Source organism: Elephas maximus, chromosome 3 (assembly GCF_024166365.1).
Source record: "Elephas maximus indicus isolate mEleMax1 chromosome 3, mEleMax1 primary haplotype, whole genome shotgun sequence".
Classification (NCBI taxonomy): Eukaryota; Metazoa; Chordata; class Mammalia; order Proboscidea; family Elephantidae; genus Elephas; species Elephas maximus.
In genome coordinates this window covers 159540034-159567740 of record NC_064821.1, presented here as the reverse complement: position 1 = coordinate 159567740, position 27707 = coordinate 159540034, and the positions used below count along the sequence as shown (strand labels likewise).

The following is a 27707-nucleotide window of genomic DNA, read 5'->3' as shown; positions in this document are numbered from 1 at the left end:
CTAACCAAAATGTCGGCAGTTTAAATCTATCAGCCACTCCTTGGAAACCCTGTGGGACAGTTCTACTCTGTTCTATAGGCTCACAAGGAGGCAGAATCTACTCAATGGCAACAGGTTTGGTTTGGTTTTGGGCAGATACTAGACAGTTGGACAAAGGGTGAGGAGAAAGGCAGTGGGGGAAGGAGAAGGGCCAAGCACTGCTTACCAGGAATGTTTTGTTTGTATGTTTATGGCCTACATTTTGTTTGTTTGTTTGTTTTATTGATTGATTGATTGTAGCCTTAAGAAACAAAAACACATATCTGGGCCCCACACTACATACATACATATCCGTTGCCTATCAAGTTGATTGCCACTCATAGCAACCCTATAGGACAGAGCAGAAGTGCCCCATTGGGTTTCCCAAGGCTGTAATCATTATGGAAGCAGACTGCCACATCTTTCTCAGTGTTTAACCACTGTGCCACCAGGGCTCCTGGCCCCACATTAAACCTACTAAATCAGAGTTTCTTGGGGGAGGTGGGTCCTAGACCTGTACATTGTGATAAGCTCCGCTATGCTTAGAAAATAAAGAACCACTGCAGATTCTTGAGCAAGGCAACAGTACTTCTATCCTTGCTCTTCCTTTTTCCCGTCGTACATCTCCAATCTGTACTCTTTTATCAAAATTTTTTTTTCCAAACATTAATGACTCTCCCCTGCTCTTTCCTTAATTTCTTCTTCCCAATCCTTTCATAAGGTATTAGTCCAGACTGGAAATAATACCTTAATAAGTACTCAATCATTGCCAACAATAGAAGGAGGATTACAAGCCAGCTGTTGCATATCATGCCCATTAACATAACCAACTGCCAAGTTAGCCTTAAAAAAAAAAACTTCACATTAGCTGAATCATATTCAGACCCCCCACATAGCTCTTATAATGGAAATGCTTGGAAACATATTTATCTTTTACCAATCCAACTCCTAAAAATAAATTAAAAATTATTAATCATCTTAATGGAGACAGTCTCTTCAAACACAACACTTTAGCAACTTAAGTGCTACTAATTTGATATCTGTGATAATCCATATCTTTGCATTTCTTGAAAATAAAAATATTTTAATAAATTAATATTGTAAACAAAGGAACAATTTGATATCTGTGATAATCCGTATCTTTTACATTTCTTGCAAATAAAAATATCTTAATAAATTAATATTGTAAACAAAGAACAGGAGAAAAGTTTTTTAATCACCCCTTATCACTTTACTATTCATTTACAAATAGGTAACAAATATTATCACTATTATGCATATTAATATAGGAGATACATTAAGCATCTTTATCAAGCATAGCATTGTGGAAGGAGCAATGGCTTTTGAACCAAGGAGACCTGAGTTCAAATCCCAGCTCTGCTAATTTCTAATTGTGTAACTTGGGGGAAATTACTTAACAGTAAATAACTGTAGGAAAGAAGTTAAGAGACTGGGATCCAGATAGAGTACTAAAAGGTTGTAACTGTATGTGTAATGCTACCTTTTTTAAAAATCTGAGTCAATTAGTGAAAAGATATTTGTTAAAATTTAGATATCAAATACATGAAAAAGTGTTTTATTATTGTTTGTGAAATAGTTTATGACCTTTTAAAAAACTGTTTTAAAAGGAGTGACACCAATACCACAGTGTAAGAATTACAGGGAGGCAGATATCAATTGGGTAAAGGATAAATTCTCTAGTGGAGGAGGATATAATGAACTTATTCCCACACTCCCTCCATATATCCATATATCAAATACTTACTCAGCACTTTCCTTATACCTGGTGCCATTGAGTCGATTCTGACTCATAGTGACCCTATAGGACAGAGTAGAACTGCCCCCATAGAGTTTCCAAGGAGCACCTGGTAGATTTGAACTGCCAACCTTTTGGTTAGCAGCCACAGCACTTAACTACTAAGCCACCAGTTTCCTTTACCTTACCTTAAAAGAGATAGTAAATTTCCTGTCACAAAAGGGGCTAACTGAAGCTAAAGAACCATTTGTCAGAAATGTTAAAAGTCTTCAAACATCAGCTAGGAGTTAGCTCTAGAGGACTTTTAAGATCCATGGCCACCTTGGGATTCTATGTTTGAAGCATATTTTCTCATAGAAACAATACTACCGAAGACAATCATCAAGAGAGAGCTAGTGCTTTTTGAAGAATCTCGGAACGTCCCGTTAGTTCTCTTGCAGTAGAGCCATAAAAGGTGGTGGGAGCCAGTCTACCTGTTCAGGTTCCACCATGTGCAGAAATAGAGGAGGAAGAGATTAATTAATGTAAAGAATACCTTATTTCCAAGATAGAAGCAGTCAACAATGCCTGGGACCTAAGGGGTGACCCTCAATACCCTATTTAACCTATAACTTTGCTAACTGTCATATTTCAAAACAGTCCCATGGTAAGGCACACAAATGATTGAGTAGTATTTCCTGCTCTTTAGCATCCAGTGGAATCCAGTCCAGGAATCTAACTTGTTTTGGATTGACAGGAAGAGATGGAGCAGGAAGAAGGGGAGGGTGGTTTGTTTTACATGTAAATATTTTATTTGTAATACATCTGTGATCACCATGAGTCAAAACTAACTTGATGGCAGTGGGTTTAGTTTTTTTGGTTTATGGATGTCTAGGAGCTCTTATGCTGTTTGATAAAAATGTGAATTACACAAATATAAAAGTTTAATTCTTGGCTGTTTTGAAAGACTTGGACTTGTATTACAAAAGTGATACAACATAATTATACAATCACAAAACACAATAATCACTTGCCCATCACCTGCATAGGGTCTGACTATTTACAAAGGACTTCCGTGTATATTATTTCATTTCATCTTCACATGACACCCCTATGAAGTAAGCAGGTTAGATATTACTATCCCAATTTTACTGCCTAGGAAAATGAGACATTAAGAAGTTAGTTGACTTGCTCATCTAGAAAATGGAAAAGCACAGGCTACAACTTTCAACAGTCTGACTCCATATGACATACTTATTAGGGCCTTAGCCATGACACTATACTACCCCTGTGAACCTGGGATTCACTGGGGTCTGATAAGGCATCTTCCCTTTCTACCTCAGGTCCCCTACATCTTTTCAAAAAGGATCCTTCACTGTAAATAAACTTCCTTGTGATCCTGGAAAATTTGACCACTTGAACCTATCTAAAACATAATTTTCTCCATTTTCAAGATGAAGAAACCAAAGCTGGTCCTCAAAAAGTTAAACACAGAATTACCATAAATCAAAAACACCAAACCCATAGCTGGCAAGTTCATTCATAGCAACCCACAGTGACCCTATAGAGTAGAGCTGCCCCATAGGATTTCCAAGGAGCGACTGGTGGATCTAAACTGCCAGCCTTTTGGCTAGAAGCAGAATGCTTAACCACTGGTGCTACCAGGGTTGCAGAACTACCATATGACCTAGCAATTCCACTCCTAGATATATGCCCAAGAGAATTTAAAACATATATCCACAGAAAATCTTATACACAAATGCTCATACAGATATTAGTTATAATAGCTAAAAAAGTAAAAACAATCAAAATGTCCATCAAATGATGAATAGATAAATGAAATATGGTATAACCATAAATTGGAATATTATTCAGCCTTAAAAAGAAATGAAGTACTGATACATGCTAAAACATGGATGAACCTTGAAAACATACTAAGTGAAAGAAGCCAGTCACAATAGGCCATATATCATATGATTCCATTTATATGAAATGTCCAGAATAGGCAAATCCATAGAGACAGAAAGTAGCTTACAGGTTGCCAGGGACTGGGTGGAGGGAAGGGGTGGGAGGGACTGATAATGAGTATGGGTTTCTTTTTAGGGTGATGAAAATATTTAGGAATTAGTGGTGATGGTTGCACAACTTTGTGAATATACCAAAACCATAGAATTGCATACTTTGAAAGGGTGAATTTTATGGTACGTGAATTATATATTGATAAAGTTGTTACTAAAAAAAGAAAGAGACGGAAAGAGGGAGGGAGGAAGAGAAAGAAAGGAGGAAAAGGAAGGAAGAAAGAAAAAGAAACCAAAGCTGAGAAAAGTAACTTGCCCAATCTTTTGCCTCTTGCAAAGGATTTTTTTTTTTTAATGATAAAGATTCAGTTAAAGTTCAATTCAATTCAGTTAAAGGTAAACGTTTTAAAGTGGATTATTTCTAAATGTTCTAAATATTAACCCTACCTAGATCGTGGGGCCATAAGAGAAGTACCCTCTAAGTGACCCTCAATATTGAACACTCTTGAATTACTATGTTTTATCAAAAGGTAAAGTTCTGTTACAATCATCAGATAAAACAAAGAAAACATATGATCCAGCCTATTATTTTGACAAAGGAAAAACATATTCATTAGGCTTTCCTGAAGAATACACATAACTTTTGCAGAGCACAGTCTAATAAAAACAAAAATCAAAGTCAATGAACTTGGTCTTCCGCTTATCAACCCTTTCACTTCAAAATAAGATTTCGGCCCTGTGTTCCGGAAACCAACTACCAATGCCTGTCTCAGAAAGCAGACTATGAATTCTACAAAGACCTGGCTTTTTTCTTTCGTATTTTGGGACACACAGTAAATAAATACCTCTTCTGAAACTCTGTTTCTGAAATTTCAACATAATTCCTGAAGTTCCAGAGCCTTTTAAATGCTAAAAAGTTAATGATATCATTTCATTTGAAAACTCAGAAGCATTCAGATACCCATCCTCCTCACGGCCTTTTCTTGAAATAACTGACCTGGAGACAAGAGAGCCAACAACAGAGCTCTTACATCAGGCCGATGGCACTGGGTTTTTTGGTATTGTGGCCAGCAGTTTCATCATAGGCATAAAAAACAGGGGTTCAGATGATGTCCCCGCTGCCTTTCCCCACCACAGATACACACCCACACCACCCCCAATTCTGGAATAACAAGGAGTTGTCATCACACTAGAGCACTACAAACTATGCAAAACAAATAACAGCTTCCCTGGCGGCCAAAAATAGATGGCACAGCCAGAAGTAGTGCTGTCAGAGACAGTTGGAAGAGCTGCATGGAGAAATGACAGCTGACTGCAGTGATGCTGGGAGCTCCCATGGACTTCTAGGCTCCAAAATAGATCCTTCATCAGCTTGGCTAGACCAAACAGCAGCAAAACTTGGTGCTGTTTGTTCACAACTGGCCCATCCCAGGAAGACTATTTCCTGAGTTTCTAGCATTCGAGGGGAAATGCCAATTTATGGCTTTATCCATTCCTCTTGTTGTTGTTGTTGTTAGGTGCTGTCGAGTTGGTTCTGACACATAGCGACCCTATGCACAACAGAACGAAACACTGCCTGGTCCTGCGCCATCCTTACAATCGTTGTTATGCTTGAGCTCATTGTTGCAGCCACTGTGTCAATCCACCTCGTTGAGGGTCTTCTTCTTTTCCGCTGACCCTGTACTCTGCCAAGCATGATGTCCTTCTCCAGGGACTGATCCCCCATGACAACATGTCCAAAGTATGTAAGATGCAGTCTCACCATCCTTGCCTCTAAGGAGCATTCTGGCCATACTTCTTCCAGGACAGGTTTGTTTGTTGTTTTGGCAGTCCATGGTATATTCAATATTCTTCGCCAACAGAACAATTCAAAGGCGTCAACTCTTCTTCAGTCTTCTTTATTCATTGTTCAGCTTTCACATGCATATGATGTGATTGAAAATACCATGGCTTGGGTCAGGCGCACCTTAGTCTTCAGGGTGACATCTTTGCTCTTAACACTTTGAAGAGGTCCTTTGCAGCAGATTTACCCAATGCAATGCGTCTTTTGATTTCTTGACTGCTGCTTCCATGGCTGTTGATTGTGGATCCAAGTAAAATGAAATCCTTGACAACTTCAATCTTTTCTCTGTTTATCATGATGTTGCTTGTTGGTCCAGTTGTGAGGATTTTTGTTTTCTTTATGTTGAGGTGTAATCCATACTGAAGGCTGTGGTCTTTGATCTTCATTAGTAAGTGCTTCAAGTCCTCTTCACTTTAGCAAGCAAGGTTGTGTCATCTGCATAATGCAGGTTGTTAATGAGTCTTCCTCCAATCCTGATGCCCCATTCTTCTTCATATAGTCAAGCTTCTCGGGTCATTTGTTCAGTATACAGATTAAATAGGTATGGTGAAAGAATACAACCCTGACGCACACTTTTCCTGACTTTAAACCAATCACTATCCCCTTGTTCTGTCTGAATAACTGCCTCTTGATCTATGTAAAGGTTCCTCATGAGCACAATTAAGTGTTCTGGAATTCCCATTCCTTGCAGTGTTATCTATAGTTTGTTATGATCCACACAGTCAAATGCCTTTGCATAGTCAATAAAACACAGGTAAACATCCTTCTGGTATTCTCTGCTTTCAGCCAGGATCCGTCTGACATCAGCAATGATATCCATGGTTCCATGTCCTCTTCTGAAACCAGCCTGAATTTCTGGCAGTTCCCTGTTGATACACTGCTGCAGCCATTTTTGAATGATCTTCAGCAAAATTTTGCTTGCGTGTGATATTAATGATACTGTTCTATAATTTCCACATTTGGTTGGATCATCTTTCTTGGGAATGGGCATAAATATGGATCTCTTCCAGTCAGTTGGCCAGGAAGCTGTCTTCCATATTTCTTGGCATAGACGAGTGAGCACCCCCTGCGCTGCATCTGTTTGTTGAAACATCTCAATTGATATTCCATCAATTCCTGGAGGCTTGTTTTTGGCCAATGTCTTCAGAGCAGCTTGGACTTCTTCCTTCAGTACCATCAGTTCCTGATCATATGCTACCTCTTGAAGTGGTTGAACATTGCCTAATTCTTTTTGGTATAATGACTCTGTGTATTCTTTCTATCTTCTTTTGATGCTTCCTGCATCATTTAATATTTTACCCATGGAATCATTCACTATTGCAACTCGAGGCTTGAATTTTTTCTTCAGTTCTTTCAGCTTGAGAAACGCTGAGCGTGTTCTTCCCTTTTGGTTTTCCATCTCCAGCTCTTTCCACATGTCATTATAATACTTGACTTTGTCTTCTCGAGAGGCCCTTTGAAATCTTCTGTTCAGTTCTTTTACTTCATGAATTCTTCCTTTTGCTTTTTTTTTTTTTTTTTTGCTCAACACTCAAGAGCAAGTTTCAGAGTCTCCTCTGACATCCACCTTGGTCTTTTCTTTCTTTCCTGTCTTTTCAGTGACCTCTTGCTTTCTTCATGGATGATGTCCTTCATGTCATGCCACAACTCGTCTGGTCTTCGGTCACTAGTGTTCAATGCATCAAATCTATTCTTGAGATGGTCTCTAAATTCAGGTGGAATATACTCAAGGTCATATTTTGGCTCTTGTAGACTTGCTCTGATTTTCTTCAGTTTCAGCTTGAACTTGCATATGAGCAATTGATGGTCTGCTCCACAGTCAGCCCCTAGCCTTGTTCTGACTGATGATATTGAGCTTTTCCATCGTCTATTTCCACAGATGTAGTCAATTTGATTTCTGTGTGTTCCATCTGGTGAGGTCCATGTGTATAGTCACCGTTTATGTTGGTGAAAGAAGGTATTTGCAATGAAGAAGTCATTGGTCTTGCAAAATTCTATCATTCGATCTCCAGCATTGCTTCTATCACCAAGGCTATATTTTCCAACTACTGGTCCTTCTTCTTTGTTTCCAACTTTCGCATTCCAATCATCAGTAATTATCAATGCATCTTGATTGCATGTTCGATCAATTTCAGGCTGTAGCAGCTGATAAAAATTTTCCATTTCTTCATCTTTGGCCCTAGTGGTTGGTGGGTAAATTTGAATAATAGTCGTATTAACTGGTCTTCCTTGTAGGCGTATGGATATTATCCTATCACTGACAACGTTGTACTTCAGGATAGATCTTGAAACGCTCTTTTTGACCATGAATACACCACCATTCCTCTTCAAGTTGTCATTCCCAGCACAGTAGACTATATGATTGCCTAGTTCAAAATGGCCAATACCAGTCCATTTCAGCTCACTAATAAAAAAAAAGAAAATGCCTAGGATATCGATGTTTATGTGTTCCATTTCATTTCTGACGATTTCCAATTTTCCTAGATTCATACTTCATACATTCCAGGTTCCGATTATTAATGGATGTTTGCAGCTGTTTCTTCTCATTTTGAGTCATGCCACATCAGCAAATGAAGGTCCCGAAAGCTTTACTCCATCCACATCATTAAGGCTGACTCTACTTTGAGGAGGCAGCTCTTCCCCAGTCATCTTTTGAGTGCCTTCCAACCTGGGGGCTCATCTTCCAGCACTATATCAGACAATGTTCTGCTGTTATTCGTAAGGTTTTCACTGGCTAATGCTTTTCAGAAGTAGACTGTCAGGTCCTTCTTGCTAGTCTGTCTTAGTCTGGAAGCTCAGCTGAAACCTGTCCTCCATGGGTGACCCTGCTGGTATCTGAATACCAGTGGCATAGGTTCCAGCATCACAGGAACACACAAGCCCCCACAGTATGACAAACTGACAGACACATGGGGGATCCATTCCTCTAGGTTTTCAATAATCCTTTTACCATTCTTCTCTAGGAAAGAAAGGCAATTTCAAAGGCATGATCAAGGCCTGCTCAAGGCATTTTAGCTAGGAATTCACAAAGATAGCATGAATAACACTGCAACAATAATGCTTTGGACAGGGGTGGACAGGGAGAAAAAGAACAGCCAACCAGAATTCCATTTGACACTCTAGTGCTGCAGCCATGACAAAAAGCCTCCTAGACCTGAATCCACTGGGCTCTCTGCTGCCTCCAGGGCTTTTCACGTGTAGCAGTGTTGTCCTGAAATGTCATTCCTCTTTACCCCCCAGCAGCTCTTACTTAACTAACTCCAACTCATCCTTAAGAACTTGATTTAGAGATTACCTACTACAGGAAGCCTATCTTTCCCTAAAGTCTGGGTAAGGGCCCCTCCTGTGTCTCCCACTGCACTGTGTGCCTACTCCTGTTGTGCTCCTTATCACAACACATACATTGAGATTATCTGTTTGACTGTCTCCCCAACTAGCTTTAGAATTCCTTAAGAGCTGAAGGAATCTCCATTTTTTTTTTTTCCTTTCAAAAATGAAAATCACTTTACCTGTTTTTGGTTCATTGATGCTGTTGTTTTAATGATTATAAAAGTATTATATGTGATCTTGGAAACCCTGGTGGTGTGGTGGTTAAGAGTTATGGTTGCTAACCAAAAGGTTGGGAGTTCGAATTCACCACGTGTTCCTTGGAAACCACATGAGGCAGTTCTACTCTGTCCTATAGGGTTGCTTTGAGTCGGAATTGCTTGATGGCAATGGGTATATGTGATCTTACTGATGAAGATAAAAGACCACAGCCTGCAGTATTTTTTTTTTTTTTTTTTTGCAGTATAGATTATACCTCAATGTAAGAAAACAAAAATCTTCACAACTGGACCAATAAGCAACATCATGATAAATGGAGAAAAGATTGAAGCTGTCAAGGATTTTATTTTACATGGATCTACAATCAACAAGGTACATGGAAGCAGTAGCCAAGAAATCAAATGACACATTGCATTGGGCAAATCTGCTGCAAAAGATCTCTTTAAAGAGTTAAAAAGCAAAGACTTCACTTTAGGGACTAAGGTGCACCTAACCCAAGCAAGCGAGGGTGTTTTCAATCCCCTCATATGCATGTGAAAGCTGGACAATGAATAAGGAAGACTGAAGAAGAATCCAGGCATTTGAGTTATGGTGTCGGTGAAGAATATTGAATATACCATGGACTGCCAGAAGAACAAACAAATCTGTCTTGGAAGAAGCACAGCCAGAATGCTCATTAGAAGCAAAGATGGCAAGACTATGTTTCATATACTTTGGACGTGTTATCAGGAAGGACCAGTCCCTGGAAAAGGACATTATGCTTGGTAGAGTAGAGGGTCAGTAAAACAGAGGAAAATTCTCAGTGAGATGAATTGACACAGTGGCTGCAAGATGGGGTCAAGCCTAACGACAATTGTGAGAATGGTGCAGGACGAGGCAGTTCTGTTGCACATACGGTCGCTATGAGTCGAAACTGACTCAACAGCACCTAACAACAACAACAATATATGTGCCTGCTCCAGTTGTTCTCTTTCTCAGTGGATGGCATCACTGTTACCCAAGCAAGAAAACTCAGCGTCATTCATTTATCCAAAACACAACAAAGAAGAAGAAAAGAAAAAGCCATTCCTACTATTTGCTAGGAGTCCTTGGGTGGTGCAAACGGTTAAGCACTCAAATACTAAGCAAAAGTTTGGAGATTTGAACCCACCCAGAGGGGCTTCAGAAGACAGGACTAGTGATCCGCTTCTGAAATGTCTCAGCCTTGAAAATGCTATAGGGTAGTTTTACCCTGCACATATCAGGTTGCCATGAGTTGGAATCAACTTGACAGCAACTAAGAACAACAACAATACTATATGCTATGCATGATGTTAATCACTATATGTAATAGAGAACAAGAAAAATGTGAGCTAATATTTATAACTTTATAAGGACTTCACATATATAAGATACAAATTAAAAATACAAATACAAAGAAAAAACATTTTGTCCTAATATTTAAGGTTTTATTTATTGCATAATTTAAATTCCATATTCCCCTAATCGGGTAGTGTGCCCTTTGAGAATGGTGGCTTATATACTTCTGTATCCTCTGCAACACTTAGAATCATTCCTTTCATTTGGTAGTTCTTGCGAAAACACAGATGATTTGATGCATGACTTTGGCAGTGTGACTCAGGAATGAAAACATCGCTGAAGGTCTGTGGAATGACTGTGTGGGAGCCCTCTGAAGAGACACATTTTTTAAAAAGGAGAAAAAAATTGTGCTTATGAATGCTGGAAGTTTAAGATCTTCCCTTTGCCATCCAACAACTTTCTGAATGTCTCCAGATGCCAATGAAAACAAGACTAGTATGTTTGGGGCACTGTGGTTTTGGAGGCATAAATGCCAATCTTTTAAAAAACGAAAATGAACTTCATGAGCAGCATTCATTTACCAAGGCAGTGATTACAGAGAAGCACACAAGAAACACTGAAATTGTTGAACCTAAAGGAGGCAGCAACATGACCCAGGTCCACCTAAACTAGGACAGGAAGCCCAGCCTGTAATAACTCAGCTCTCCATAAGGTAAAAAAGCCTCCAATTCTAAAGCTTCTTTTATTTTTTAACCCACAGATTTCAAAATTCAAGTGGAAACGTTTGCCAGGATGGGTGGGGACTCAACAGGCTGACTCACTGCAGTTGGATTCATAATGCTAGTGCAAGCTGCCTTCCAACTATAAATGGACAAACATTGCAGCTGGTTTTGCTGGCATTTTGGTGTCAAAGAAGACACTGTTAGAAAAGGTGTAAACAGTACAGGGCAGGGGAGGTCCCTCTTGATATTACAGCCACCCTCCCCCACCCCACTATGGCTTTTCTGTAGCATCTGCCATTTTGATTCTATGTCTAAAGTCAAACTGCACACATTTCACCAGTGCAACCTCATCATTTCTGAATGGTCCTCTCATTTCCCCAAGAACCCTGGAATTTTATCACCCTAGCTTAGCTGGAAAATTGTCTCCCTTTGAACTCACCGTTAAAAATGAATGTACACTTCTTAACTTCCCAGTTTCCCATCTTGCCCAATCAATTAATACACAGACTCCCTCCTTACAACCATTCAACTTACTGAGAATATTGAGTGGAGGCCAGGGGAAATATAAACCCAATAGAATGCCTAATTGTCAATACGTTTCACCAAGTTTAGTTTATGAATATTCACTGAGCACTCACTGTGTACTGGGCATTATACTAGATTCTTCTTGTTTGCCATTGAGTCAATTCTGACTATCCTAGAGATTAAAAAAAGGAGCAAGGGGTGTATTCCACCCTGAGAACTTAGAGTCTGAGTGTATATTTTGAGATTGGAGAGTTAGGAAACGAGAAGGGAAGGAGGGAGAGAGGGAGAGAGAGAGGGAGAGAGGAAGGGAGGGAGGAAGGGAGGGAGGGAGGGAGGAAGGAAGGAAAAGGCACCTTAGCTGAAATTTTTAACCAGGTAAAATCAGGAGAGAAAAACCATTCCAGGCAGAAGGAACAGCAGTAGCTAAGACATGGAAATATGAAACATGGAAGTATGAATTGCAAGCAGTTCAGAACTAATGAAGTGGATAGTATGTGATTGAGAATATTGGGAGGTAAAAGATTTACAGTTTACCTAGGGAAGATAGAAGTTTGGTTAGTATTACAATCTGTGCCAATTTAAATAGAAGAATGGTTTTGAGCTAGCACCTTCATTAGCACCAAACTTTAACCAGCTGAGCTCCCCAGCCTGGAAAGCACTCACTATTTTAGGTCAAAAAATGACTGATATTTTCAGGTCCACAATTATGAGACATTGGGCAAGTACAGTTGTTATTCTTTGTGCCTGATTTCCTCATTTGTAAGTTGGGGTGATAATCATGCCTTCTTCATAGGGTCATTGTGAGCATTAAGTGAGATAATGTACTTAGAACAGTACGTGACACATAGAAAGCGATCAATAAACTCTAAATCAGTTGCCAAGTCGATTCCAACTTATGGTAACCCTCCAGGGTAATCACTGATTACCTAATAGGCAAGGTAAGCATTGTGCTTACTTTACTTACCAGATCATCTGTAGTGAACAATTTCACACGAGTTTCACCACCACGTCTTTGTAAAATTATTCATTACAGATTAGTAAGTAATAAGTAAACCCAGCTTATCTTGCTGACTGGGTCATCCACCCCTGTAAGGGATTATTAATTTTTTTTCTATTTTTTTATTATTATTATTGTACTTTAGATGAAGGCTTACAAAGCAAATTAGTTTCTCATTAAGTAATTAATACACATACTGTTTTGTGACATTGGTTGCCAACCCCATGACATGTCAACACTCTTCCCTTCTTGACCTTAGGTTCCCCGTTACTAGCTTTCCTGTCCCCTCCTGCCTTCTCATCCTTGTCCCTGAGCTGGTGTGCCCATTTAGTCTTGTTTTGTTTTATGGGCCTGTCTAATCTTTGGCTGAAGGGTGAGCCTCAGGAGTGACTTCATTACTCAGCTAAGAGGGTGTCTGGCATTTCTCCAGTCTCTGTCAAACCAATAAGTCTGGTCTTTTTGTGTGTGAGTGTATGTGAGTTAGAATTTCACTCTACATTTTTCTTCAGCTCTGTCCAGGACCCTCTATTGTGATCCCTGACAAAGCAGTCAGTGGTGGTAGCCAGGCACCATCTAGTTGTGCTGGACTCAGTCTGGTGGAGGCTGTGCTAGTTGTGGTCCATTTGTCCTTTGGACAAATCTTTCCCTGTGTCTTTGGCTTTCATCTTTCTCCCCGGGATTGTAAATTTGAAAAGAGGCTTTGATTCTGTAGGAAGGTACCATGGGGTTTGGAAGAGGGACAGATGCCAGCATACCTAGAAGCAGAAAATTGACAAAGTGAAAGATTACCTTGCCTACTGAATAATCCACCCTGGTGAACTCATGTGTGTCAGAGTAGAACTGTGCTCCATAGGATTTTCAGTGGCTGATTTTTTGGGGAAGTAGATCGTCAGGCCTTTCTTCCGAGGACACAAACTTCCAACTTCCTGGTCAGCAGCCAAGAATGTGTGTACTACCTAGGGACTTTAATAAATGCTAAAACCAGTTGTCATTGAGTCATGGCATTCTGACTCATGGCAACCTCAAGCTACTCATGGCAGCCGCAAGCTAGTATTATTTACTTGTTGCCCTAGTCTCGGTCCAGAGATGCTGGGGGAGGAGGTGGGTCCTGTGATCAGTGAGAAAGTGTATAAGATGGAATTTTTCCTAACACATGACTATGGCCATTTTTAAACATTATTTCTGTAAAAATTATTTCTGACCCACCTTCAAGAGGCCAGCACTTTGAGTAGCTTGTGCAATTTTGGGGATAGAGTCACTCAATTCACTTATATTTGTCAACCATGACCTGAACGTGGGAGACCAAAGCTAACCTATTAATATTTCCAATCATGGTACTCTATGGCCCTGAAAAAGTCAACTTTTATGAGCTCTGGCTTCCTCATTTGAAGAATGGGGACAATAATGCTTCACGGAGGTTTGTAAAGGCAAAATAAGGCAATTTATGAGACGCAATTTAAGAGACCATTGCTCAAATCTATAGATGTGGAAAGAATAGAAATCCATCAGTGAATAATCTGGGGGGAAAAAGCCCCTTTATCACAAAGCTGGCAAGGTTTAAATATGAAAGGCGTATACTAAGTCAAACTTCCCGCACATCATGGGAAACAATACCTACTGGCCTCAACCTGACAAGCATGCCTTGGAGTAACAATTTAATTTGCACCTAGCAGTGTGAAGTTGAACAGAGTCAACTGTGTGGCTATTACCTGACTTTCCTCCCCCCTCATGCTCCATCACTCCTAACCCCACCCATGCTAAGAAAATCTTGCGTCTTCAAAGTTTAGCTGTCTTTGTACCTTCTTCCTGCATCAACATAGTGAAGAAAGATGCTGTCATTCTCATTTGTTAACTGATCAATTATGCTTTGGTTTCATGCATCATAATTGCATTTTCAGTCCGGTATCTCTTACTCTGGAACGAAAGGCTTTCTTCTGTAGAATTTCCTACTTCCGCAAACGTTTTAAAAGCAATCATATTACTGATGAGTCACTTTTTACTCATTAAATACTTATAACATTACTTCTTTTCTTGTTCTAACTGCTCTCCCTTACCTTCCTCGAGTCCAGTCTTTCAGACTCAGTCCATGAACATGCCTCTCTCCCTTTCCCTAAAATTTCCTCTCTGTCTGGAATATCATACTCTCCTTCTCTGTCTGGTAAAATCTAATTCAGCTTTGGAGGCTGTTGTGGATTGAATTGTGTCCCTCCAAAAGATATGTTGACATCCTAACCCCTGACCTTGTTTGGGGAACTAGGGTTTGCCTTTGCAGATGTTATCAGTATGAAAGTCTGTACTTCCCTCCCAGCAGGCTATAGCTATCTGAGGGCAGATACAGTAATTTATCTAAAGTGATCAATAAGTGTTTGTCACATGAATGGATGGATGAAATAAAGATGTCTTCCTGGCCATGCAGCTCAGGACTGTATCCCTTTGACACTTGTTTGAAGTCCTGGAGGATCCTACCCTTCTCTGGCATGAAATCTTTTCCTTCCTTCCCTCTGTCTGAGTACAACTCTCCATCCTTTATCCAAAGGCTACCAAATGCATGTTATAAACTTCACAGAAGATATGATGTGATTTTACTTGGTATGTTACCATTTTTCAGGATGGGGCATTGGAATGTGTCTCTATCCTTCATATTTTTTCTAACCAATGCTTCCTCTAATTTTCAAGATCTCCCATGGAGGCTCTTCATATACTAGAAGTTGTCAATGAAGTTTACAGAATGGATGAATAGACACAAGAACGAACAGACCTGTGAGCACAAAGGCACGGCTCAGTTTACAGGTAATGACTTTCCTGACAAGGAATTGTGTCATATCTTCATTGTTACTTTATTTATTGCTTCATGCTGGGGAGGAATTGAAAATATCTCTTATTGGCCTTTTCTCTGCTTCCGAGTTTGACTTCTGTCATTGGTTCCCAGCACTGAGAGGTAAGGACTGATGAGTGATATCAGACCTAAACTTTAAGAGAAAAGCACTTAGGACTTCACATATGAAACTTAGCTGGCCCCTGCTCACTTCCCACCCCAACCCATTCTCTTCCGTCTCCCTGCAGCCATTCATCACACCAGTGGAGGTGACATCTGGCTATTCATTGCATCAGCGGAGGTGACATCCCCCACACCTATGTTCCAGACCATCTTTCAACCAAGAGGGAAATGGGGTGGGCAGACTATCTTTCAGAGAACATGTCACACAACTTTGGGTAGCTCTCCAGCTCTCCTTTTCTATGTTGTAGCAGATCTAAAAGGTAAACGAAGAAGAAGGGATTGGGAGTGTTACCACCCCACTCCCACCACCAGCACCGCACAGCTATTCAGAAGGTTAGCCTTCCAAAGCCACATAATGTTTCTACAAACTCTCTGTGTCCTTTTTTTTAACAGTATCCATGACAACTCTGAACAAAAAAGAACAAGAGTAGGGTTTTAATTCTCAGGCACATGTTACATGGAACATATTCTTTGCTCACAGGAATATCTGGTAAGATGTACATTAAGTCTTAGCAGAACATTTCTATTTGCAAATTGAGAAAAGATTGCTTATTGGGTCTGGGTAAATCCATGTCAACACTGATTTATTAATCTTTTTTTTTTAATGGAATTTTATTACCTGTCAAAAGCTATCAATTCAAGTAAGAGAGAAGTCCAAATATCTAAGGACCTATTTTCACATTACTGTTTTATGGCCTGATCCTTGGGCAACCCCCAGGGGTCACCAAAGAACTGTTCCTTTTTTTAGAACATAGCAGCATAAGAAATCCAGGGCCCCTCTTGCAGGGCCATTTAAATGTCAGTGAATGGGTTCTATTGAACAGAGTTCCTGGAGCCACTCAAGAAACAGGAGCTGGGGACCTGTATTACAGTGTCAGTAATTGCTCTTGACCAAATCTAAGGACAAACACATCAAGAGGCAGAATACTTCAAGAGTTGATTCAGGCATTCCAAGCAACATTGTCAGATTCTTGTTGAAAAGAAAAATAGTTGGGGCTGAGTCACCTCATTCTGTGGACAGTATCCACATCTTTAGAGTGGTCCAAGCCAGCAACAGAAAATATAATGGCAGCAGACTGGACTGGGCCTCCTGGGTCCACTATCGTCCAGCTACAGATTCTCAGGGTGCCATTGAAACTTACTGAGCTTATGTGAGAAGTAAACTCAGTATAAATGGTAACACAGAATTCATTGGTACAGGCAATGGTCCATGAATCATAGCCCCCAACATGAAGCATATGCTTATTGGGACATACGCTCTTAAAAGAGTCCCTTAAAGCAACGCTGCTCACAATCAGACTAATCTACAAGCCATGTTTTCTATAAGAACATCACTATTCCATGATACTGCTTCTAGTTGGGGGTCACAATTATCCACCCATGTGACTTACCTTCTCAAAGTCTCGAAGGGCCTGGGTCTGCACTTGAGGGGGCTTTTCAAATGCTCTCAAGGAATGTGTCTGTCCAAAGGAGAATTTCTCACCACTTCTCCAGGTATGTGACTGTGGTGGAGGGCCTCGATCTTTAGTGTCACTAAGAAAAGCTGTCAGTGAAAGGGAACAACAAGAAAAGTTTATATAATATTGGCACTATGATCATTCTAACCTGCACCTTCCAACACAATTTGGTTCCTGCAAAATATAAACCAATTGTAGGCCTCATAGAAACAGTTCACGTAATGCAGGCTATGGTAGATCATATTCATAGTGGTCCCAGTGAGTCACACTAGTTTGTATCCACGCACCTTTGTGATGTGATGTTCCTGCTCCTCCCATGAAGAAGTAGAGTCTATTTCTCCATTCCTTGAATCTGGGTTGGCCTAGTGACTTGCTTTGGTCAACAGACCATGGTGGAAACATCACCGTATGAGTTCCAGAGACTAGGTCTTGAGAGACCTTGCATTCCTACTCATTTCTTCTGGAACCCTAAGACCAGCATGCTGTGAAGAAGCCCAGCAAGGATGAGGAGGAGAGGCCAAGTAGAGGGGAATAAAGATGCCAGTCACCAACTGCTAGACATGCGAACAAAACTATTAAGGACCTCGGCCTCAGTCAAGCCATCAGATGACTACAGCCACCTGAGTGATACCAAGTGAGACCAGCAGAAGAAAGAAAGAAAACATACGATGACATTTTGCCTCTTGGTTTCTTTGGATGGCTTCTACCCATATTTAGTTCATTTTTTCTCAGTGAGGCACACAGTCACCCAGTGTCTGTCTTGTTGTCACTTGCCCTTCTTATCAACCTACAGAATTTTGAGAAATAATAAACCATTGCAGTTTTAAGCTAGGGGAGGGCAAGCTTCTTAAAGGACTGGATAGTAAATATTTTAGGGTTGTGGGCCATACAGTTTCTGTCACAGCTATTCAGTTCTGCCCTTGTAGCTCAGAGCAGATGTAGATAAAAGTAAACGAATGGCCATGTTGTCATAACACTTTATTTACAAAAACTGGCCATGGGCACATGGGTCACATGGGTCACATTTTGCTGATCCCTATTTTAAGCCACTAAGTTTTGGGTGGGTTTGTTGCATGACAAAAGATAATCAAAACAAGCCTTAAAAAAAAACTACTAGCTAAAATTTATTTTTCAAATCCAGCTACTGAGAATCTTTCAGGTTACTACTTAAGAATGATAACAACTGTAACAACCAACATCTTTAAAGGGCATTATAAATTACAAAATGGTTTCACAACGATTTCTTCATTCATAAGGTCACAGCAACCAATGAAATAGATGTGGCTTTTACTGATGATTAAATAAAGGTTCAGGAAGTTCGGTTGCTCAAGATCACATTGCTAAGAAATAGCAGAACCAGGATTCAAGCCAGGTTCTGTTTCAAAATCCCATGTTCTCTCTACTGGTCCTTCTTAGCAGTATGCTAATATCGTGTTAATTTAGCAGCTAAAGGATTGTAACAGGTTTAAGAGTCCAGGGAAAGGAAGCAAAGGGGCAGACTCAATTATTCCATTAACTAACAGAAGCATTACCCTGGGAGAACCTAAAACCCATTGTCGTTGAGTTGATTCCGACTCATGGCGACCCTATAGGACAGAGTAGAACTGCCCCATAGAGTTTCCAAGGAGCTTCTGTTGGATTCAAACTCCCATCCTTTTGGTTAGCAGCCATAGTACTTAACCACTACGCCACCAGGATTTCCAATTAAGGCCAATCTGCTACTAACTCCATGCCTGCCTTTGAGAAGTAACCTTTTGAAAGAACGAAAAATCAAGGCTTCAGTCAAGCAAAGCACAAAGATGACCTCAGATGTGAGGGGGGGATACAGACTCAGACAGAAGAAATAAAAACGTATGTCTTCTTTTGGCTGACAGAAAGAAGCAGTGAGCCTATTACTGAACGATAGTTTTTTACTCAGAAAGAATGATAGTCATCACAATACATCAAGCTCCATAGAGAGTGGGGGGGCCAGTGAAAGCAAGATGGGCACTGGGTGGAAGATGAACTGAACTTGGGCAGAGGAGATTCTAAGGAGCCTAGAGGCAAAATGCCACCTTATGCTTTTTTCCTTTCCTTTCTTTTTCTTCCTAAAGTTGCCAGAAGGAACATAAGAAAAAAACACCCAGATGCTCCCACGAGCTAACTTTTCAGAATTTTCTAAAAAGTGCTCAGAAATTTGGAAATCCATGCTTGCTAAAAAGAAAGGAAAATTTGAAGACATGGTCCCAGTCCCAGTGCATCGAGTCCATTCCGACTCATAGCGACCCTACAGGACAGAGTAGAACTGCCCCATAGAGTTTCCAAGGAGCACCTGGCAGATTTGAACTGCTGACACTTTGGTTAGCAGCTGTAGCACTTAACCACTACGCCACCAGGGTTTCCGAAGACAGGGTAAAGGTGAATAAGGCCCATTGTAAAAGAGAAAAAAAAACCTATAATTCCCCCAATGAGATTAAAAAAACAGAGAGAGTGAGAAAGTGAAACAGAGATTGATTGATTGATTCAAGAGTCCCAATGTACCCAAAAAATCTCCTTCAGCCATTTTCTTGTTTTATTCCAAGTATCACCCAAAAATTACAGGAGAATATCCAGGTCTTTCCATTGTGATGTGGTAAGGAATTTTGGAGAAATGAAGGATAACAGCAGCAGATAATAAACAGTCTTAAAAAGATGGGGGTGGGGAGGGAAGGCTGTTAAGATAAAGAAAACTTTATAAAGGCTGTAGCTGTATTCTGGGCTAAAGGAAAGTCTGACGCAGGGGGAAAAAAAAGAGGAGGGGGTTGTCAAGTTTGGGAAAAAAAAAAGGAAAAGAAGAAATAGGAGGAAGACCAAAAGGATCAGGAAGATCACGGGGAAGAGCAAAAAGAAGAGGAAAAAGATAAAGAGCAAAACGATGATGATAAATAAGGTGATACCAGCGCTCAAGAGCTATGGCTGCTATCCAAAAGGCCAGCGGGTGCTGCAGAGCAGTTCTATAGAGTCACTACGTGTCAGAACAGACTTGATGGCAACAGGTTTAGAAAGCATTTTACTTCTTCATTACACCATTGTTTTTAAAGAAAAAAGATGAAATATAAGACTGGATGATTTGTTTTTAAGCTGAACACTGTATACTGTTTTTTTTTTTAATGAAATTAACATACTATCAAATGTGTCTATCCACAGCCCTGCCCTTAATGGCATTTTCAATAGTCACTAACTTTGCCTGGTATGGCATAGAGGTTGTATATTAGCAGAGAAATTTAAAGCAGGTTTTATTGGTGCACTGCACGAATTAGTTATATACGGAGATGGTACTTTTTCCATCTTCAGTTGCCTTTGATGCAGCTTGTACAAAATAATTGTCCTGTTCTGCATTCTACTCTGTGATTGTAATAATAAGTTATACCTGTTTTGTTGATACACCGAATGTTCCTAAGCAAATATGAATTTTTTAAATAAAAGAAATTAGAAAGAATGATTCCCTCCACATTTAGGTGAAGCTAAATAGGCTGTTAAATGGAAGAGAATTTGATGAAACAGAACAATAAAACACTACAGTGAGATTCCTGAGATTTAACGGACAGAGTCGCACCTTTGAAGCTTGGATTTGAATTCTGACTCTTGCTAATTGTGGGAATTTTGGCAAATCTTTTAATTTTGCAGAGCTTCACTGCCTTGGTAAAAATGAGGATAATAAACCTATCTCACAGGGTTTTTATATGGATCGAACAGAATAACGAATGAAAGTACCCAACCCAGTATCTTGCCTCTAGTAGGCATTTTCTCCATTCCCCTCCCATTTCTGCCCCAATCCTTCAATCTTTACCTCAAAATGGAGGATCTTGACGTTCAAAGTATTGACTATGGTCTCTTTCAGTTGCCTTCAAGTCAATTCCAACTTATGGTGACTCTGTGTGTTTCAGAGTGGAACTGTGTTCCATAGGGTTCTCGATGGCTGGTTTTTTGGAAGTAGGTCACCAGGCCTTTCTTCCAAAGTGGCTCCCAACCTTTCAGAGAGCAGCCAAGCACCTTTACCATCTGCACCACCCAGGGACTCCTATCGACTATGGTAAAAAAAAATGGTAGACCCGTAAAATTTGTGGGTTTAACACACATGGTTTCAAATACTAATTTTAAGTATCTCTGAAGTCCTTAACATCTTCAAGTTAAAAACTTTTCCACAAAGGAAAATCACTTAGCAAGGAGTAAAATCTCAAGTGATTAAAAATTTCTGTCATTGAATTTTCCATGTAGAAATTGTTGAGATGGTATATGTCTTTTATGCATATTTTCACCACAATAAAATAAAATAAAGTTTTTGTGGAAAATGGTCCCCAAAAGAGAGCCATCTTCACTTTGGTTTTGTAATCAGGAAGTTTCTGTCTAAGATTAGGGCGGTGATAATTATGATATTATTATGAATATATTAATAACAACTAAGATTTACTTAGTGCTCATTACTTGATAAGGTCTGCACTAAGCATTTTTCTCACTTAGCTTTACCCATGAGGTTGACACTACGATTATACCCATTTTAATGGTGTAGTCACAAAAAACCCATTGCAATGGAGGCAATTCTGGCTCATAGCAACCGTATAGGACAGAGTAGAAGTGGGGAATTACATGCTACAGAAGTATGTGCAAATTTGGAAGTTAACAAAAGTTTGAAGGTATCTCCATGATGAATTTAAAGAGTCCACTTATTAGTCAAGGGAATTACAATCAGCAGGAAACTATAAGGATTTAATGAGGCAAAGCCCATGGTCTCCTTACCTGCTGTGTGACCTGTTCTGGGTACCATCTCCACATCATCTTCTGCAAAATAATCTCTGTGGAGAGAAACACGTCATTAATGAGATACCACTCCAAGCTCTGGGGTGACAGTACCTTTTAAGGTAACACAGCTCCTTCCAGCCAGGCACCTTGTTCTTTTTTCATGCATTTCTCCACTTCACAGTATTTACTATGCTCCTACTATGTGTCAGGGACAGTATTAAATGCAGAGAATATAAAGGTAAACACCACAGTAAGGATCCCTATCCTCAAGAAGCACATAAACTGTAGAGATAGCCACTAAACAAACAATTTCACAAGTATTTAATTAGCTTTGTAGTGACTTAACTAATACAAGGACTCGGGGAAACTCTGAGAAAGGGACACTTAAGATGGGAAGAATGTCAACCAGATGAAGAATGGAAGCAGAAGAGTATTCCACCCTGAGGGAACAGCAAAGACCCTGTGTCAGGAAGGAACTTGGCTTGTTGTTAGGGGAACAGAGAAGGGCAATGTTGCAACCAGACCATGAAGGGCCTTGCGGGACGGCATAAGGATACTGAGTTTATGCAAAGGGCAATGGGAAGCTACCATAGGATTTTAAATCAGGCAATTAATGGTAAACGGCCAGATTTATATTTCAGATAGATTATTGTGGCAGCTAAGTGGAGAGAGCATGGAGGGGGTAAAAGTGGATGCTGAAAGTCTAAACTCCAAGTAAGAAGCTATGGTGGCTTTAACTAACCGAAAAGACCATGCAGGTGGAAAGAGGCATAAAATTCAAGGTAATGTTTAAAAAGCAGAATTGACAAAGAAAACTAGAAAAACAGGCAAAGTGCATTTAATGGACTGTCAGTAGCAAGAGGCATCCCTGCCCACCAAGCTTGCCTCACAGTGAACACCATGATCCCCAGCACAAAATGGAAAAGAATTTTCAGACGTATTCAACAAATACTTCTCTGGCACCTAGTTTGTTTTAAGGTGTTGTTTTAAGCTCCGGAATGCAGCAATGAATACAAGAGACAACTCCCCTCAGCTATGGAGTTTACATTCTAGTGAGGGGAGACAAGTAAAATGTAGAATATCAGTTGGGAACAAGTGCTATAAAAAATTGAAAGTAGGGAATACGGGTAGGAGGAGAGTCTTGGTCATCTAGGGCTGCTATAACGGAAATACCACAAGTGGATGACTTTAACAAAGAGAAATGTATTCTCTTACAGTCTGGTAGGCTACAAGTCCAAATTCAGGGTGCCAGCTCTAGGGGAAGGCTTTCTCTCTCTGTTGGCTCTGGAGGATGGTCCTGGTCATCAGTCTTCTCTTGGTCTGGGAGCTTCTCAGGTGCAGGAACCTCAGGTCCAAAAGACGTGCTCTGCTCCCAGCACTGCTTTCTTGGTAGGTAGTATGAGGTCCCCAACTCTTTGCTTGCTTCCCTTTCCTTTTATCTCTTGAGAGATAAAAAGTCATGCAGGCCACACCCCAGGGAAGCTCCGTTTACATTGGATCAAGGATGTGACCTGGTAAGGATATTATAATCTGGCCCTAATCCTCTGTAATGTAAAATTACAATCACAAAATGGAGGACAACCACACAATACTGGGAATCAGGGGCTAACCAAGTTGATATACACATTTTTGGGGGGACATAATTCAACTGATGACAAAGAGGGAGAGAGGATTGTGATTTTCAGCACATAAGGCCTCTTTAGAAGCAATGAGTAGCCATGGGGGTATCTGGAAGAAAGGGTCTTACGAGCAGAGAATAACAAACGCAAAGGCTCTTAGGAGGAGCATACTAAATGTTTGTGGAAAGGCAAGCAGGTCGATGTGGCTGGGCAGAGTGAGCAAGGGGTGAATAGCAGGAGGTTAAGTCAGGTAAGTAATGGGAGGGTTGGGTAGGGAACAGATTATAAAGAGCCTTTCAGGACCTTTCAGCCTTTGAGAGGCATTTGGCCACTGACGGTTTGTGAGCCAAGGGGAGGAATGGACTGTGTGACTAATGCTTTAAAAGGGCTAGCTACTATTTTGACAGCAGATGGTTGGGTGGTGCAGGTAGAAACAGAGAGACAATTGCAATAACCCTACTGAGAGATGCTTTCTACCTTTAGCTTCTTTTTTAAACCCTTGGGTACTTCCAGTTATCAATAAGAACTCTGCAGACACAGATTTAGCCAGAAGAAGACCTTCGCAAGGAGGCGGAGGATAGACTGACATTTGTTTAGAAATTGAGAACGTTCTTTCTTCCCTGCCTCAGGGCTGGATCCTGGCATAAATCTTCACTTTAAGTCCCAGATGGACATGAAGGTACCAGACAGGGCACACTGGGCTACACACACCATCTGGCAATTCCTTATTACTAAAAGCAGATCACTGGCTTGTGGTTCTTCCAGGCTCTCTGCCTCTTCCTTTCTCCACTAATGGCCTTTTGATTGTTTCGCTTTCATTAAAAACTTCTCCTGAGAGTAAGAAATGCAGAGAGATGAATGTACTACTCGTGGACCCCCTCTGTTGAGGTAAGTAATGGGAGGATGTTGAAACTATCAACCAGAACAACGTCTTGAAATATCTGTAGGGAAAACACTTATACTCAGCTGCTGTTATTTACTCATTGGGTGGATTACATTAGGCTCAGCAGCAGACAAAGGTAACTGTGCATATGCCAGGAAGAGCAAGGTCATCCCTCAGGCCAAATTCAGCCCATCCAGTATATTTTATTTGGCCCCTGTAAGGTTGACCCATTTCTAACTTGTCTTGGAAAATGCGTGGATCTAGCGACACTGGGCCTGCCTTTCCACATAGGGAGAATCTGTCTGCTTTAAACAAAACAACAAAGCACATATTCTCCAGTTTGCCATGGTCCCTGCCACTCCTGTCTCTGAGTCCCAGCTCACTCACTCATTTATGACATCAGTGGCATCACTAGGAGGGTATGGAGGGTACAGATCACACTGGGTGACACTGTCAGAGGGAGTGACACCAAAATGACTGCCTATAAAAGTTTTTGTGCAATGCTTCAGCAGAAATTTATTACTATTTTTTAATAAAAATATCCCTGTCATTAGTTATAACAACAAAAACCTTTTTTGTAAGCCCAGCTTACATGTGTCAATATACCTACAAGGCTAAAACTCTATGCTAATTTACTTTTTGAACCTTCTAATGTGCTCTGGTCAGAGCTGTCATTATTACCCAATTACAATGACACCTAGAATCACGTGGTTTTGTCTGCGTGTAGCACGTGCCGTTGTTTTCTTTGTCTTCAGTGTTTTTATACTGTTGATTTTGTCAAATTTTCTGGTGTTTTAGCTACAATATTACGGGAATTAGCATTTGTGAACCTGTATCAATAACTTTTTTGAGGATGAAGTAGTAATTAAAGGAGAAGAAGGAGTGATATATGGGAATTACAATTTATGAGTAACCTTAGTGTTAAAAAACATTACTAAGGATTCTGTATGATCTGGTATGGGAGGAGGTCCTTGGGGTGTGGGGGGTAACACCATGAGTTACTGCACTGGGTGACACCAACCCTAGTGACACCACTGTATGACATCACCTGGCTCCCTGCAGGCCTCTGAGGCTGTTACTCTGATATAGATCAAGTGCAGACAGAATTTTATTTCTACTTCAAGACACAGTCTTGAGAAACCTATTGGCATCAATATACAATTCATTAATTTGTGACAACAAGCTAACTGGCTTGTAAATCACGTTTACCTCCCTGGGCTTCAGATTTCTCAAATATTTATAAAAGAAAGACATGAAATTCTAAGGTCCCTTGCAGTCATTACGCAATTCTAAAAACCACTTAATCATAAAGTGCATTTTAATACTTTCCGAGGGTCCAGGGTACTTTCCAGGCCTGATCTCATCCAATCCTCCTTGCTCCACAGATTCCACTTTGTAGCTCGGGAGCAGGTTACAACAAGGCAATGCATAGGCAAAGCAGCCCCACCAGATACCTCCTCTTCTCCATCCCACCCACACCCACTTTGAGCATGCAGCCTGCCCAGCATGAATCAATAACTGGAAAGGTAGAGAGGTCACTTTGGATGGGTCCTGAGTTAATGGGGACACTTGTAATCTCTCAGGAGATTTTTAAAAAATCACTTTAGCTCAATTAGCAGCTCAAGTTTCCTCTCTTATTCCCAGAGAGTGGGGCTCACTCAGCTGTTCCAAAAGGTTGGGAAGGAATTTGATTCTCCCCAAGGGAAGGGGCTAATAGTGAAGACACACTGACTACATGTCTGGGGGGTTGCAGCTTGTGACAACATCTGATAAACTGAAGTACAAAGAGAACTGGGGTTTGCTAGAGACATACTCCAAGTCTGGCCACCCACTAACACATAGAAAGCTGTAATACATGTTGGTAAATTCTTCCCTATGATCCAAGCCTAGAAAATACATGTATATACTTGTCCTAATTTCTCAAACTCAAGTGTTTCTAGATTAAAAAAAAAAAAAAATCAGTCCATGAATGACTAACGTGTGGCTAGCACGAGGTTCACCAAGGCACTTGGAGTCCTCTTGCATCCATGTACATATATACCCTCCCCCATTCTTTTACCTTAAATTTTGCTTCCCTGTTCTAGTGAGGAGCTCTGGTGGTGCAGTTGTTAAGCGCTCAGCTGCTAACCAAAAGGTCAGTGGTTCGAACCCACCAGCACTCCTCGGGAGAAAGATGTCGCAGTCCGCTTCCATAAAGATTAGAGCCTAGGAAATCCCATGGGGCAGCTCAACTCTGTCATATAGGGTTGCTATAGGTGGGAACTGACTCAACAGCAATGGGTTTTTGATTGTGTTAGGTGCCGTAGAATCTATTTGAACCTATAGGGACCCCATGTGACAGAGCAGAATGTCCCATAGGATCTTCTAGGCTATAATCTTTACAAGAGCAGATCGTCAGGTCTTTCTCCCATGGAGCCTCTGAGTGGGCTTAAACCTTTCTGTTAGCGGCCGAGTGCTTAACCATTGTGCCACCAGGACTCCTGAAGAATAAACATTACTTTCATAACTTTATCCTTTATCTTTATGCTTACTTCATCAATCTGTCAATACTAATTCCACTGAAATTACATTTATTAATGTTTCTGCCAAGACACTTTTTTGCTTAACCTGAAGAGCCAGCATTTTCCAAGTACAGCCCTTCCACAAGCTCTTCACCCACTTAATTTCTGCCTGGTGTATCACCCATATTTTCTTGACTGGCTGATAGGTAGCTATTAAGATATCAAATTCAAACGATACATCAAAATTCAATTTCCCATATTACTAGCTTTTCTTACAGTTTTTCCAGGGTGGTTAGGTTAAAAATGATCAGAAAATACTTGTTCCTATCAAAGCTATCTACCCCCCCCCTTGATATTCTGATGTTTTCAAACTGTACCCTGATGATTTCTTCCAGTAATTTTCTAAGTATGGTGGTTTCTATTATGGTCAGGAATAAATATCCAAGGCACTCAAATTTGCTTTGTTTGAAAATGGCTGCTGACATAGCTGCTTTCCAAGCTTTAGACATTTTACCAGTCCCACTAACCTAGCCTCTCATAACGCTGTGGGGGAGGGGCAGAGACTTGGGTTCCTACTTTCTTAGCAAAGGGTAGTACAGTGATGGAGCCTACAGAGAAATACTCTGTATAAGGCAGCTGTAGGCCTTCCCTTGTAAGCTACGTATTTGATGTTATCACCTTATATTCTGGCCTGTTTAATTTGTGGACCAAGAAGAGCAATGGATTGTGTTAACGGACGATATTGTTCAAGAGAAATGGCAAGATGGCAAACATACAACTTCTCTATT

At 40.5% G+C, this 27707-nt stretch overlaps 1 protein-coding gene across 10 annotated transcripts in view; it reads right to left on the bottom strand.

The window, feature by feature from the left end:
- LOC126073344 (myomegalin) overlaps positions 1-27707 on the bottom strand; it is a 254478-nt gene that overhangs the window by 179634 nt on the left and 47137 nt on the right. For all 10 annotated transcript variants that reach the window (XM_049879947.1, XM_049879926.1, XM_049879928.1 and 7 more), the window contains exons 2-3: positions 21914-21969; positions 17093-17244 (exon numbers count right to left, since the gene is read on the bottom strand). In XM_049879947.1, coding sequence (XP_049735904.1) covers positions 17093-17244; positions 21914-21969 — 208 coding nt within the window. The remainder of the gene's footprint in view (positions 1-17092; positions 17245-21913; positions 21970-27707) is intronic.